The following is a 14,809-nucleotide window of genomic DNA, read 5'->3' on the forward strand; positions in this document are numbered from 1 at the left end:
ATAGGGTAAATGGGACATGTGCAAATTATGATACAGGCAGCAGAGTGTTGGTTGAGTTCAAGTTTTATGGAGGTCATAAGGTGGGAAGCTAGAGCATTATAATACCTGAATCGAGGGGCAACAAAGCCATGAACGAGAGAGATTCAGTAGCGTATGGGGTAAGGGGTGAAGATGTTATTGAAATGATGGAGAGGATACGGGGTCAGAAGCATAGCTCAATATCACACTGCATGTTGCAGTTGTGAATTGTCTAGTTCAGCCTCAAAAGGAGAAAGATGGAGTTTGTGTAATGAATACAGTTTGTGGCAGGGACCATCAACAGTGGTGTCGGCCTTACAAATATTTAATTGGTTGAAACTGTCACTTATCCAGTACTGGTTGTTGGATAAGCAGTGTGACAAATCAGAGACAGTGGAAAGATTGAGAAACATGGTGACATAGTAACCTTTATATATTTCTATGTGAGCCTATTTCTCTGAAATCAAACTTGTTTCTGGTTCTAAGATCTTTTATCTTCATATAATTACTATGTTTCCATTACTAATCTCCCACTCTGCATACCATATTCACCGCTTCAATGGTTAGTAATTCAATATACAGACAAAGTGGGGAAAAGTGCTTTGAAGAATACAGTTTAAGAGTTTGTGCACTGTACCATAAAGCATATTTGATGATTAATATGCTTTAAGTTCAAGAAACATTTAGTGTTAACTTTGGAAAATATGGTATGGTACAGGTTGAAGGCAAATATTGGCAAACATACATGCTAAATTCAGACAATGTACACTGTAGCCAAGGCTAAACTAAGAATTCCTTTTTTCCCTCTATCAAGGATAACTGTCCTTCAGGTGAGATGTCAAATAGAAGCCCTCTCTGCCCTCTCAAGTGTTACAGATTCCGCAACACTATTTGAAGAGGAGTTATCCTTGCTGTCCTGGCTAATATTTATCCTTCAGTCAACATCACTAAATAAAAAAATTTACATGAGCTCAATTTTTGTTGCTGCTTCTGGGCCGCCTTGTCCACAACTTCAATGTCCCATTACAATAACATGCCTGCACTTCAAAAGTGTTTCATTGGCTGAATAACCCTTTGGAGTTACCCAAATTCTTTCTTTCTTTCTTTCTTTCTTGATATTCATTTAAAAGTGGTGGGGTTTTAACAACAATATTCAAGGAATCCAGTCCTTTTAAGCCAAAGTTAATCAAAAAAGTCATGTCGTGACCTACTCCAACAAAGTCTTCAAAACTGATCTGGTCTTTCTGACTTCCGGAGGCCATTAGCTCATCTTTTATTTCTCGTATTTTGTGGCCTGGTAAATCCAGATTTGCTGCTTTAAAGAGGTTGTGGAGTTCATTGTTATCAATGTATCCAGAGTAATCAGTGTCTGAAAAGGAAAAGAAGATCCAATTAAAACTTGTAAATTTCTTTGTATGAAAAGAGGACTTAAAGAATGCGCCCCATCAAACTTATCCCTGTACCCAACCTGAGTATTCGAAATCTGGGCCTAAAGATTGCGTTTTAGATGTAATCTGCCATCTGTGTGTTTTGCTCCACGTTCCCATTCAAATTTCCTTGCATGTTTTCAAATATCAAATTCCATAGTACCAACAGCCGAATCCTTGACCATCTGGCATGTGTCATCAACTGTGTGTGTGGGGGTGGGGGGGGGGGGGGGGGTGGTAGGATGTGGGAGGGATACATATAGGCAGGCACTAATACAGGGCCTGCTGAATGTTGAGTCACCTGCCCAGATTGGAGTAGTCAGCTCTACTCACCAAAGGTAGGTGGTATGGCCAAGAAAGAGCGTGGTAGCTGCAGCGAGAGATGGGCCTATTTTCAAACCGAGTGTGATAGAGTACCAGTGACATGTTCCAACTCCCCGACTTAACCTGAGGTACAATCAGTGCACCTTCTGTTCAATCAGGCGAACACTCTTATTCCTTCCCAGATAGCTATTGTTAAGGTTACATCAGTAGGTTACTTACCAATTTTTGAAAATGCAATTCGAAGTTCTTCTAGCTCTTCATCTGGGATCTGTGCTGTGTCTGCCATATTCTTCTAATATCTTTGATACAAACAAACAAATCTGAAAACAAAATTAGAATTTTTGGCTTGTTACTTTCATATTCGTTGTCAAAAAAAAAATTTCTTGCAACAGTCTTCATTCCTGCTATTTACTTTAAATCAGTTAGAAAGGAAAACAATCTTGTTCCTTTCTTGTCAGCTGATTTTACTGATTGCATAATCTTATAAATCTCTGTTTTTGTTCTATGATTTGAAACCACAAAAGAAAACAGGATCAAAACAATAGCAGCAAGAAGTGCACAAGTACAGCATTTTTCACATCCTCACCACCCAAGAGCACTTAACAACCAATTCTCACACAGCAATGTCCCACAAACCTCAATGAGATAAATGTTCAGCTAATCGATTTTCACTGTTATTAATTAAGGGATAGATATTGGCCTAGATGTCAGGAAAACTGCAGTTGTACAAATTAAAGAATTGTTTACATTCACCTGATTAGGCAGATGAGGAATCAGTTCCATACCTCCAGGACAGCACCCCAACACTGTAGCACTCACTCAGTACTGGTGCTAAAGTACCAACCTAGATAATGTGGTGATGTCCCAGAGTGGGCCTTGAACCCATGACTTCTGACAGAGGCAAATCTGGTACCAAAGGAGCCAAACTGACTCAAATGGAATTCACATTGCAGTAGTTTAACAAATTGGTTTAGAAATGGAAACATTGTCATCCTAACTCTATCTACTGCCATGCACCTAACAACATTAAATATATAGGATCTAAGGTGCTTAATGTTAATTTCAGTATGTTTGAGATTGGTGTTAATCTCCACATTAATGCCCTTTACTAATTGACCAATTTAACCAAATTACTCTGGTCAATATCTGAAATTTCTTTAATGTCCATCTTTCTGTTCTGCAAATGTAATGCCATTGTTTAAAAAAAGGAAGTAGACAAAAGGCAGGTAACTATAGGCCGGTTAGTTTAACTTCTGTAGTAGGAAAAATGCTTGAATCTATCATCAAGGAAGAAATAGCGAGACATGTGGATATAAATTGTCCCCATTAGTAAGACACAGTATGGGTTCATGAAGGGCAGGTCATGCTTCACTAATCTGATGGAATTCTTTGAGAACATTATGCACGCAGAGGACAATGGGGAACCTGTGGATATGGTATATCTGGATTTTCAGAAGGCATTTGACAAGGTGCCGCAGCAAAGACTGCTGCATAAGATAAAGGTGCACAGTGTTACAGGTAATGTGTTAGCATGGATAGTGGATTGGTTAACTAACAGAAAGCAAAGAGTGGGGGTAAATGAGTGTTTTTCTGTTTGGTGCTCAGTGACTAGTGGTGTGCCTCAGAGATCTGTGTTGGGACCGCAATTGCTTACGATTTATATAGATGATTTGGAGTTGGAGACCAAGTGTAGTGTGTCAAAATTCGCAGATGACACTAAGATGAGTAGCAGAGCAAAGTATGCAGAGGATGCTGAAAGTCTGCAAAGAGATATAGATAGCCTAAATGAACGGGCGAGGGTCTGGCAGATGGAGTACAATGTTGGTAAATGTGAGGTCAAGTATTTTGGTAGGAATAACAACAAAATGGACAATTATTTAAATGGTAAAAAATGTTGCTGTGCAAAGGGACCTGGGTGTCCTTGTGCAGGAATCACAAGGAGTTGGTTTGCAGGTGCAGCAGATAATTAAGCAGGCAAATGTAATGTTGTCCTTCATTGCTAGAGAGATGGAGTTTAAAAACAGCAAGGTTATGTTGCAGCTGGATAGGATGCTGGTGAGGCCACACCTGGAGTACTGTGTACAGTTTTGGTCTCCTTACTTGAGAAAGGATATATGCAGAGGAGATTCATTAGGTTGATTCCGGACTTGAGAGGATTGGCTTACGAGAAGAGACTAAGTAGACTGGGGCTATACTCATTGGAATTCAGAAGAATGAGAGGAGATCCTATAGAAACATATAAGATTATGATGGGAATAGATAAGATAAAAGCAGGGAAGTTGTTTCCACTGGTGGGTGAAACTAGAACTAGGGGGCATGGCCTCAAAATAAGGGGAGCAGATTTAGGACTGAGTTGAGGAGAAACTTCTTCACACAAAGGGTTGTGAATCTATAGAATTCCCTGCCCAGTGAAGCAGTTGAGGCTACCTTATTGAATGTTTTTAAGGCAAGGATAGATACATTTTTGAACAGTAAAGAAATTAAGGATTATGGTGAGCCAGCGGGTAAGTGGAACTGAGTCCACAAAAAGATCGGCCATGATCTTACTGAATGGTGAAGCAGGCTCGAGAGGCCAAATGGCCTGCTCCTACTTCTTATGTTTTTCTTCATCTTAAGTTGTAGACATGTACATATGATGGACATAGTACCAGAATGGTTATGGTATGTTACTGGACTAGTAACCCAGCAGTAAAGACAAAGGACCAGAGTTACGAGTTCAAATCCCCTGTGACAGCAGCGGGGGAATTTCAATTCAGTTAACTAGATAAAATTGGAATTAAAAGAGCTAGTTTCAGTAAACTACCAGATTGGCACTAATGAATCAGATGAGTTTTTATGATATTTAAGGGAGCCTTCAGTTGTCCTCATCAGATGTGATCTACAAATCTCACAGTGATCCTCAGATGTCCATCTCATCTCGCTAACATCTGGTTTTGTATCAGAATTGGGACAGCTGTCCCACAGACCAGTCCAGCAACAGCCTTATATAGGCATACTGATGGAATCATAGCTTTCAGCCAAGATTCCAGACTCCTCAATCGGTATCCCTTAGTATATCCTATTGTACCAACAGCACTAGCCCACCAGAATTGGTCACACAGAGGTATCCAGTCAGGAGAGAGAAGAAGTCTTGCCTCTGGACCTAATACAGTTTCATGGCATCAATTAAACACAGATGAGAATTTCCACCCACAGTATTCCCTCAGCTGAAGAATTAGTTCTCCTCCATTTGAAAGAAGCATCAAGAGAAGCACAGATACATAATGTAATCTGGGGGGAGAACTTCAGTGTCCAGTTTGAAGAGTATCACCACCTCTGAACAAACCCTGAAGTACATACCTACAAGACTAGGCCTACAGTAGGTAATGAGACCATTAACATGAGGGAAAACCCTACTTGGACTCATCTTCACCAACCACCTGTTGCTGATGAAACTGTCCATGGCTGATATTTAGATAGTTACATGAGTATAAGAACATAAGAAATAGGAGCAGGAGTAGGCCATCTAGCCCTTCGAGCCTGCCCCGCCATTCAATAAGATCATGGCTGATCTGTCGTGGCTCAGTTCCACTTTCCCGCCCTCTCCCCATAACCCTTAATCCCCTCTCTTATCAAGAACCCATCAACCCGCTTCTTAAAAATATTTAGCGAGGCAGCCTCCACCACTTCAACGGGCAGAGAATTCCAGAGATTCACCACCCTCTGAGTGAAGAAGTTCCTCCTCAACTCCGTTCTAAACCACCTCCCCTTTATCTTGAGGCTGTGCCCCCTAGTCCTACTGTCTTTTTTGAGCGGGAAGAGTCTCTCCACCTCTATCCTATCCATCCCATTCATCATCTTATACGTCTCAATGAGATCTCCCCTCATTCTTCTAAACTCTAACGAGTACAAGCCCAGTTTATTCAGCCTCTCCTCATAGCTCAATCCCCTCAACTCCGGTATCAGCCGAGTAAACCTCCTCTGCACTCCCTCCAGGGCCAAAATATCCTTGCGCAGGTGCGGCACCCAAAACTGCACACAGTACTCCAGCTGCGGCCTCACCAATGCCCTATACAGCTGCAGCAAGACCTCCCTACTTTTATATTCAATCCCCCTCGCGATGAAAGCCAGCATCCCATTCGCCTTCCTGACCACCTGCTGCACCTGCAAGCTGGGTTTTTGCGACTCATGCACAAGGACCCCGAGGTCCCTCTGCACCGTCGCCTGCTGCAGTTTTTCGCCACGTAAGTAATAGTCCTTCCTACCATTCTTCCTACCAAAGTGGACCACCTCACACTTGCCAACATTAAATGATGGCTATAGAGGGATATGGGCCAAATGCAGGCAATTGGGATTTAAGGGTTTTTAAAAAAAGGGTGGCATGGACAAGTTGGGCCAAAGGGCCTGTTTCCATGCTGTAAACCCCTATGACTGCACTGTAGGGAGTGACAACCATATAGCCCTTGTAGAAAGGAAGTCCGGTTTTCACACTGAGGGCACCCTCCATGGTGCTGTGTGACACAGCCACCGAGTTAAACAGGGTAGATTCAGATCTAGTAGCTCAGAAGTGGGTATCTGTAAGGCCATCAGCAGGAGCAAAACTGTATTCCACCACAGGCTGTAAACTCATGGCCTGGCAGATCTCTTACTCTACCACTACCATTAGCCAGGAAATCAATCCTGGTTCAATGAAATGTACAGAAGAGCATGCCAGGAGCAGCACGAGACATTTCTAAATATAAAAGTCCCAACCTGGTGAAGCTACAACACTAATACATTCCTGTTAAATATTGGAAGCACAATGCCACTGACATAGGGTAAGCAATCCCACAACCAATGGATTAGATCAAGATTCTGTAGTCCTGCCACATGTGAATGATAGTGGACAGTTAGAGACCTATCAGGGAGAGAGGCTTCAGGAATATTTTCCATGATGAGAAATGCTATCATGTGAGCGCAAAAGTCATGGTTCAGTGTTTGCAGCCATTTTCAGACAAAAGAGTCGAGGGAACGATCCATTTTGAGTACTCCGTGAGGTTCCCAGCATCACAGATGCCATCTTCACCAATTCAATTCATTCCAGGTGATACCAAGACATGGCAGCGCACATTAGATACAGCAAAGACCATGTGCCCCAACAACACTGCAGCTCCAGAACCAGCCTCTCCCCTAGCCAAGATGTTCCAAGATAGCTACAACACTAACACTATCCAACAATGCAGGTAATTGTCCAAGTGTGTCTGTCCAGAAAAGCAGGACAAAGCCAATCCAGTCAATTATCTCCTCATTGCTGTATTCTTCATCATCTGCAGAGCAATGTAAAGTGACACTGGCAGTAGTATCCAGTGACACACACAGCAATGGCATCTTCAATGATAAACAGTGTGGGTTCCTTCAGGATCACTCTTATCTAAACATCTTTGATCTGCACATTGACAAAAAAGCTGCATTTCAGAGGGGAAATGAGGATGACTGCCTTTGACAAAGAAGCAAGAGAAAAACAAGAAGAAAATTCTCCCAAGTCATACCTAGCTCAAAGAAATGTGGCTGTGGCCGTTGAAACCCAAATCACCTCAGCCCAGGACATCACTGTAGGAGTTCCTCAAAGAAGTATCCTAAATCCAACCATCTTGAGTTGCTTCATCAATGACCTTCTGCCCATTATTAGGCCTGAAATGGGGATGTTTGCTGAAAATTTCAGTGTCAATCCCATTTCTAACTCCTCCATGGATGCTTGCAGTAAGACCTGGACAGGTTTAGCCTGATACATGCCTAGTAATATTTGTGCTTTACAAGTGCTAGGTAATGACCATCTCCAACAATAGAATCTAACCAGCTCCACTGAATTACCATTACTGAATCTTACAGTATCAACATAATCAGAGAATGTACTCTGATAGGCCTGCTGCTATTTTATGCTAAATTGGAGAGCTGTTAGCCAAACTGATGAGCTGACATCTCTCCAGTACCTCCAGGCATAGTGCTGCACTGGCCAGAAGAGGTACTACAGCACCATGCCTGAATCTATGTCCCAGGACTGTAAAAACTGGGGATCCTGAGGGCTTCAGGGTACGAGTTGCTCTTGGGGGTCAGAAGGGTTATCTCAGTGCCAGGGGTCAGACCAGGAGTGAGGGAGAACCTGAGCTCTCAGGTCCCTGAGGGGACAGTGTCCAAAATCTGAAGATGCATGCAAATTGTGGTGTCTCCCCCACCCCTTGACACTGAGATTGAGATCGTTAACTCCTTCTATTTGGTCCAATCAGCACCTGCCAGCCTAAAAATAGAGGCTGGATGTGGAAAGGCCCTCAAGTGTCCCCTCCACCTCACCATGCCCAGCTCAGAACCTGCCGGAGAGGAGCATAAGAATTTGGCTTAGGCTTATAAGTGGCAAGTAACATTAATAACGCATGAAGTACTAGGCACTGACCATCTCTAACTAGAGAGAATCTAACCACGTCCCTTTGCCATTCAATAGCTTTACATTTACCAAATCCATCATCAACACCCTTTCCATTATCCTTGATTAAAAAAACTGAACTCAACTGGTACATAAATGCCACAGCTACTACAGCAAATCAGAGGTCGGGTATTCAGCAACAAGTGTATCATCTCCTCACTGTTTAACACCTTTTGACCACATACAAAAATGCATATCAGATTGCAGTGGGATACTCTGCACTTGCCCAATGGGTGTACTCAAGACACTCATCATTATGTAAGATAAAGCAGTCTATTTGATTAGTATCTCATCCACTCCCTTCCTTACCAGTGCACCAGGGTTACAACACATACTTGTTTTCAAAACGTCTAGCAGCAACTTGCCAAGGTTTCTTTAACAGCACCTCCCAAACCTGCAACCTCCACCAGCCTGACTAACAAGGACAGCAGATACATGGGCTCTCCAAGTCACATACCACTCTGACTTGGGACTCTCTTGCTATTCCCTTATTGTCACTGTGTCAAAATCTTGGAACTCCTCAACTAACAGCAGTGTGGAAGCCCATCACTATCTTCTCAAGGACAGCCAATAAATGCTAGCCTTGCCACTGTTACCCACATACCGTGAATGAATCAAAAAAAATGGAAGGAACTGTTTATTTGAGCAAATGTGAAACATGCAGATAATAAAATCAGTCTCCAAATGCATTCAGTGATTGAGTAAGAAATAATTAATCATTTTTATAGGTCTATTGGTACTCAGGCAAAAAAAAACACTTAAGAGATTAAGGTCCCACAGCAGATACACTGTACATATTAGAGTGGAACCCATTTTTAGTGCACTCAGATGTAATTGAAACTGCATGCCTCAAAACAGCTGTTAAAGAAGTTAATGGAATGGCACAATTCTAGTGAAATTACTGCCTAGATGCCAATAGCTTAGCTTCTGGTGCTTAGCAGATGAGGAATAGGGGGATGCATGGCCTTTCACTTCAATGGAAACAGCATTATCAATCATAAAGCATTTTGTTTGAAAGCTGCTTGCTGCAAGTGTGGTAGTGATCTCAGATTTGCAAACAAGTTCTTTTTGCACAGGCTTGCCTAGAATTTACAGCATGCAGACAAGACGTGCGAGCAATAAAACCCGAGGAAAAATATTCATATGAACGCTATCACAAGTGCTGAGGTGTGTCACAAAAGCTCCGTTTCCTGCCTGACATCCTAAATTAAGAATATTCTACTCCACGAGCCACTGATTTGCATGAAAATGAGTTGCAGCTGTTTTAACTTCTTACACATTTACATATATAATCCAGCTTGGCAGGAGAGAGAAGATTGTGAAGGTCCTTGAAGCTCGTTTAGAATTTAATTCAGAAATGTGTATAATCTCATTGGAATAGTGTATTATATGTGGAGAAACCAGTCACCTGTGCCATCCAATGCTATCATGTGACAACTTTAATGTTAGAAAGTGTTCCTTAAAAAAAACCTTCATTTTGCATCATGTAACAAAAAGTTCAGAACACTTTATTGTACTGATGATCTAGAAATGAGTGCACTTCCTCCAAAATAGGAGACATAACCTTTTATTTCTTAAACTTCAATGTCTGCATACACTTGCCAACTTTTTCCCTGTGAAAAATGCAAACTTTGCAAAATTTCATTAAAATTGTTGTTGGGACTCAGCTCATTATTACTTTGCTCTGCACAAGGTTCTAAGCTTCATTCCAAAACTATGGTAGGTAACTTAAAGTTGAAATGGTTCCATTTCCTGACCAATGGATTGGTTACTTGTCACATACCTGGTAACAAATTCTTCTCGGGGTATGACCTACAGGATTCATTTTAAAAATCCTGTTCCAATAGCACCCTTTTTTCCCCCACATGAAATCCAGAGATGATGAAGGGAACTATATAAATGCAAGTCATTCTGTTTTTTTCTTTGTCTAAGCCTGCAGTGAAAGCACTGCAGCAATCTAATTTATATTTTTTGAGCTGCTTGCCTGCATTAACAGTGTCGCATCAGTATAACTAACTCATTGAATTACAATCTGTTCCTAATTTCGTGCATTTTATTTCCATGCTACCTTTGCTCCCTCTTCTTCTTGTATTTACCAACTGGCTAAATTAACAGATTCAAGGAATTCTCCACCACCTCATTACAGTCTGCTTTTATTCATCCTTCGTAATTCTCCTTTCTCAGTGTTTAGTTTCTGATAGACAGAGGAATTAAGGGTTATGGGGAGAAAGCGGGAAAGTGGAACTGATCCACTTCAGATCAGCCATGATCTTATTAAATGGCAGGGCAGGCTTGAAGAGCTATATGGCCTACTCCTGCTCCTATTTCTTATGTTCTTATGTAACCATTAACCCTCAGCAACAAGTTTGTAGTCAGAGAAATATTCTGTGTTAGATGGTGATCAGAATCATTCTTTAACCATCAAAAAAAATGCGAACATCTATCTTTATTTTCAATGATTATGTTTAGGAGTACTCAGTGAATTATGAGGCGTACCATCTCATCAATCCCATATCAAAAACAGCAAATGAGATTTGTGCCAACTTTTGCCTGATCTTATTCAAAATCAAAACATCTCCTTCACACCTTGATGCAATTTTGATCAGCTGGATCCAAGAATACCAGAATAAATTGACAAATGTTTCCTATGCTTTGGTCCTGAGTTTAGTGATTGTGGGATGATTGATGTCAACCATAATTCATTCCAGATGTTCACTATCAGATTCCAAAATGAATTATGAAAAATTTAGTAGGTAATTTGTCAGACTCCATTGCACAAAATATGGACCCAGAGGTAGTGAATGCGCAGATACATCAATAAATTCAGATGCATCTGAGTGAAAAAGCAGCAAACAGAACAAAATTCCTTTTGACAGAGTACAGAAATACAATGACTTAGTGAAGTGCAGAATATTTACAGATTAATGTCAATTTGTTTGTAGGGATGCTGATACAATATAGATCTTACAATTCACTCCTGTCTATTCCAAGGGATTTAGTTTGAATTACAACTCTACTCAAGGTGATACTGTCCAAAAAAACACAATATCCTTCTGTTCTTTTATTAAAATGGCTAAGATCGCCCTAATGAATAATTCAAGTTTTTTCAAAGCAAAGAATAGGCTTCTGAGCAAAGTTAAAGAACCAATAAAGAAAGGAGCTGCATTTATAAAGCACCTTTCACAACCTTTAGTTATCCCAAGGCACTTTAAAACCAATGACATACTTTTTGAGGTGTGGTCGTTGTTGTAATGTGGGGAATCATAGAATTTCTACAATGCAGAAGGCAGCCATTCGACCCTTCAAGTCTGCACTGGCTCTCTGACAGGAGTATTTTACCCAGACTCTCACCGCATCCTATCCCCGTAACCCTACATTTTTACCATGGCTAATCCATCTAACCTACATATCTTTGGACACGAAAGGGCAATTTAGCATGACCATTCCACCTAACCTGCACATCTTTGGCTTGTGGGAGGAAACCAGAGCACTCAGAGGAAACCCACACAGACACACAGAGAAGGTGCAAACTCCATATAGTTACCCAAGGCTGGAATTGAACCCAGATCCCTGACATTGTGAGGCAGCAGTGGTAATGTGGTTAATCAATATGAATACAGCAAAGACCCACACACAAAAATAATGTATGAATCAGATTATCTGTCCTTTTAGTTATGTTGTTAATGGGATAAATGTTGGCCCAAAGACACAAGGAAAACACCCCTTTTCTTCAAAATAGTTGCAAGGGATTTTATAGATGCACCCAGGAGGGCAGACAGGATCTTTGATTAATGTCTCATCAAAAAGACTGCAGGCCAGATTCTCCCACCCCGCCAGCGGCTGGGGTTTTCTGGTCCCCCTGCTGTGAATGGAGCGGAAGTGGGGCGTACGAGACTGGAGAATTCTGGCCGGCATCTGTGAAAGTGCAGCACTCTCTCTATACTGTGCTAGAGTGTCAACCTGGTTTGTATACTCGATTCTCGTGTAGGACTTGAACCCACAACCTTCTACTTTGAGTCAAGAATAGTACCAATGAATGACAGGTGATCAAAATAGAGTATTAGCAGATTGTGCAGACAACGGGTGGGATTTTCTGCATGATGGAAAAATCGAGTTTGACCCCACCTGAGATGATGCCTGATGCTGGCAGGGTTGGAAAATCCCGACCAGCATCTTCACAAATTTCTCAATAAAGGTGAATGTACTTTAATAACAGCACTCTAATAAAATGAGTTAGATCTTTAAACTCTAACTTGGTCAATAACCAACATACTAGGGTCGATTTTTGGATACAGTTCAGATGGTGATGTTGGCAGGACACCAGATGGGTTGGCATTGGCAGGTCTTATTTAAATTGAGCAAGCACGAGTGAGAAATCTGCACTGGGGAAACCACTGATGGCAGCGGGCCTGTGGCAGCATCCTAAGGGGGAATTGGGGTTAGGGAGCAGCAGATTTAAGCAGAGGACCTTAGTGCACACTCATAGCAGCAAGGAAAATGCAAACCTATTGAGCTCAAAATTCCCCAGAAGAAATCCAGGATAAAAAGGTGTGAGACTTGCACCACCTATGGTTCCTGGGGATGTTAAGGAAACAGTGATGACAATACTAGTTGATCCCTAATTCCTACACTAGGATAGTAAAGTAAATTAAATTACTTTCAAAAGTAAACCATTGTATGTAAAGCATTTTGGGAGATCTTGACACCATCTAAGGTGTGATATAAATATGAGTCTTTCCTTCCAATTGAATATTTTAGTATGGTATCTTTCTGTTTCCACTCTTGAGCGCTAGCTACTAAAAAATGTTCTGATTCTTAGGCTGATTATCAACGGTAAGTCAGCAATTTTTTTTTCCCCACTGGTGAAAGAAATTGGGCAACACCAGGGTTGAAGTCAGCACTGTTCAGTACTCAATGAGAATATGTTTTGTTACCTCCAAAGTTGGTATTTCCTTCCAGGTGTAATTTTGTTATTGCAATCTATTTATGGAGATTCATTTGCAATGTGTAAAACAAGTCTAAAATTCGGCCTGGAATTGAAGCGTAAATCATTTACACTTGATTGAAATCACCATTGACGAGTTACAAAGCTATCCTTTCTACTTACAGCTCAGAACAAACCAGAAACAGGAAATGACTAATACAGCAGGTTCCATTTTGTCTCATGTTTTAATCATCTAACAATTATCACAAAATGAATCTTACAGAGCAAGATAACATTCTGACTCAAAGCTATGCATCCTGGAAAGAAGCATAAACTGCGACGCGAGTCTCGTTCTTTGGGACGTGAGCTCCTGCAGCCAATGGGGAAGCAGCAAGTCGACACTATATTTGAGAGCAGCTGGAGAGAAGCTAACCTAAAGTACATAAAGCAGCTTTAACAACAAGTGGGCCGAACTACATTAACTGGATATGTGCTGAACTAAAAAAAAATTCAATTTTTAACACAAAGTATTTCATCTAATAGGAACCACTTTCTTTTGTCTAAATCTACTAATCCATAAAGCCGTTGACATTTATGGCAGAGAAAGGGCTATTCATCCTGTACTGTCATTGCAAAATTAATTCCACTGCCTTGATCTCTCCCTACAGATCTGTATCATTCTCTGATTCAAAATACTTATCTTTTTTCCTCTAAAATAATTTCTGCTTCACTCAGTGTGACGATTAAAGCAAACTCTCCTCCAAGCACTAAATCTAAAGAGATTTAGTATAATTAACCTCTGCATTCTCTGTTAGTAACAATTTAAAATGTGGATTCATCAACACTGACTCTCCAATTTGAGGAAATATTCCTTCTTTGCTTACTCCAGGGGTGGCACGGTGGCACAGTAGTTAGCACTGCTGCCTCACAGTGCCAGGACCCTGGTTCATTTCCAGCCTCGGGTATCTGCCTGTGTGGAGGTTGCACGTTCTCCCCGTGTCTGCATGAGTTTCCTCCGGGTGTTCCAGTTTCCTCCCAGAGTCCAAAGATGTGCAGGTTAGGTTGATTGGCCATGCTAAATTGCCCCTTAGTGTCAGGTGGACTAGTAGAGTAAATATGTGGGGATCTGAGGATAGGGCCTGGGTGGGATTATGGTTGGTGCAGACTTGATGGATCAAATGACTCTTTCTGTATTGTAGGGATTCTATGAATACCCCTTATCATTTTAAAACTCTCTATAATATGCTATCTGAGCTTGTGTTGCTCCAGTAGAAATAGTCCTAGTATCTTAAGTCATTCAGAATAGTTATAGTATCCCTAGTTGGTCCAACCCAAGTTAAGATATAATCTGTATAAATGCATTACTAAAGAGTACAGAGGCCTTCATTTACAAGCTACATTTGAATTTTGCAACACAACTGTTGTCAATCTCCAATAATTAGCAACTATCTTAAGAATAAATAAAAGCAATAATGATCATCAATAATAGTCTAGATATTTTGCGTAATATAGCCTGAAATGTATTGGAGACTCAGCTACTCACTCACGCACTGTGTGCTATGAGCTGATTCAGAAAATAACCCGGGGATCATTGTTTCTACTGTTCCTCATCTCTGAACTGATCTAATATTTCCCATAAAAGTTCCCCCCACAAATTCCCCAAATCATTACTTCTCCTTT

At 41.1% G+C, this 14,809-nt stretch overlaps 1 protein-coding gene across 5 annotated transcripts in view; it reads right to left on the reverse strand.

The window, feature by feature from the left end:
- Positions 1-14,809, reverse strand: part of LOC145353434 (plastin-2-like) — a 67,038-nt gene that overhangs the window by 36,072 nt on the left and 16,157 nt on the right. For all 5 annotated transcript variants that reach the window (XM_080204203.1, XM_080204206.1, XM_080204205.1 and 2 more), the window contains exons 2-3: positions 1,989-2,089; positions 1,230-1,387 (exon numbers count right to left, since the gene is read on the reverse strand). In XM_080204203.1, coding sequence (XP_080060329.1) covers positions 1,230-1,387; positions 1,989-2,055 — 225 coding nt within the window. In that variant the 5' untranslated portion in view covers positions 2,056-2,089. The remainder of the gene's footprint in view (positions 1-1,229; positions 1,388-1,988; positions 2,090-14,809) is intronic.

The sequence above is a fragment of the Carcharhinus amblyrhynchos genome, chromosome 15, assembly GCF_965287045.1.
Source record: "Carcharhinus amblyrhynchos chromosome 15, sCarAmb.v2.hapA, whole genome shotgun sequence".
In the NCBI taxonomy this organism is placed as follows: Eukaryota; Metazoa; Chordata; class Chondrichthyes; order Carcharhiniformes; family Carcharhinidae; genus Carcharhinus; species Carcharhinus amblyrhynchos.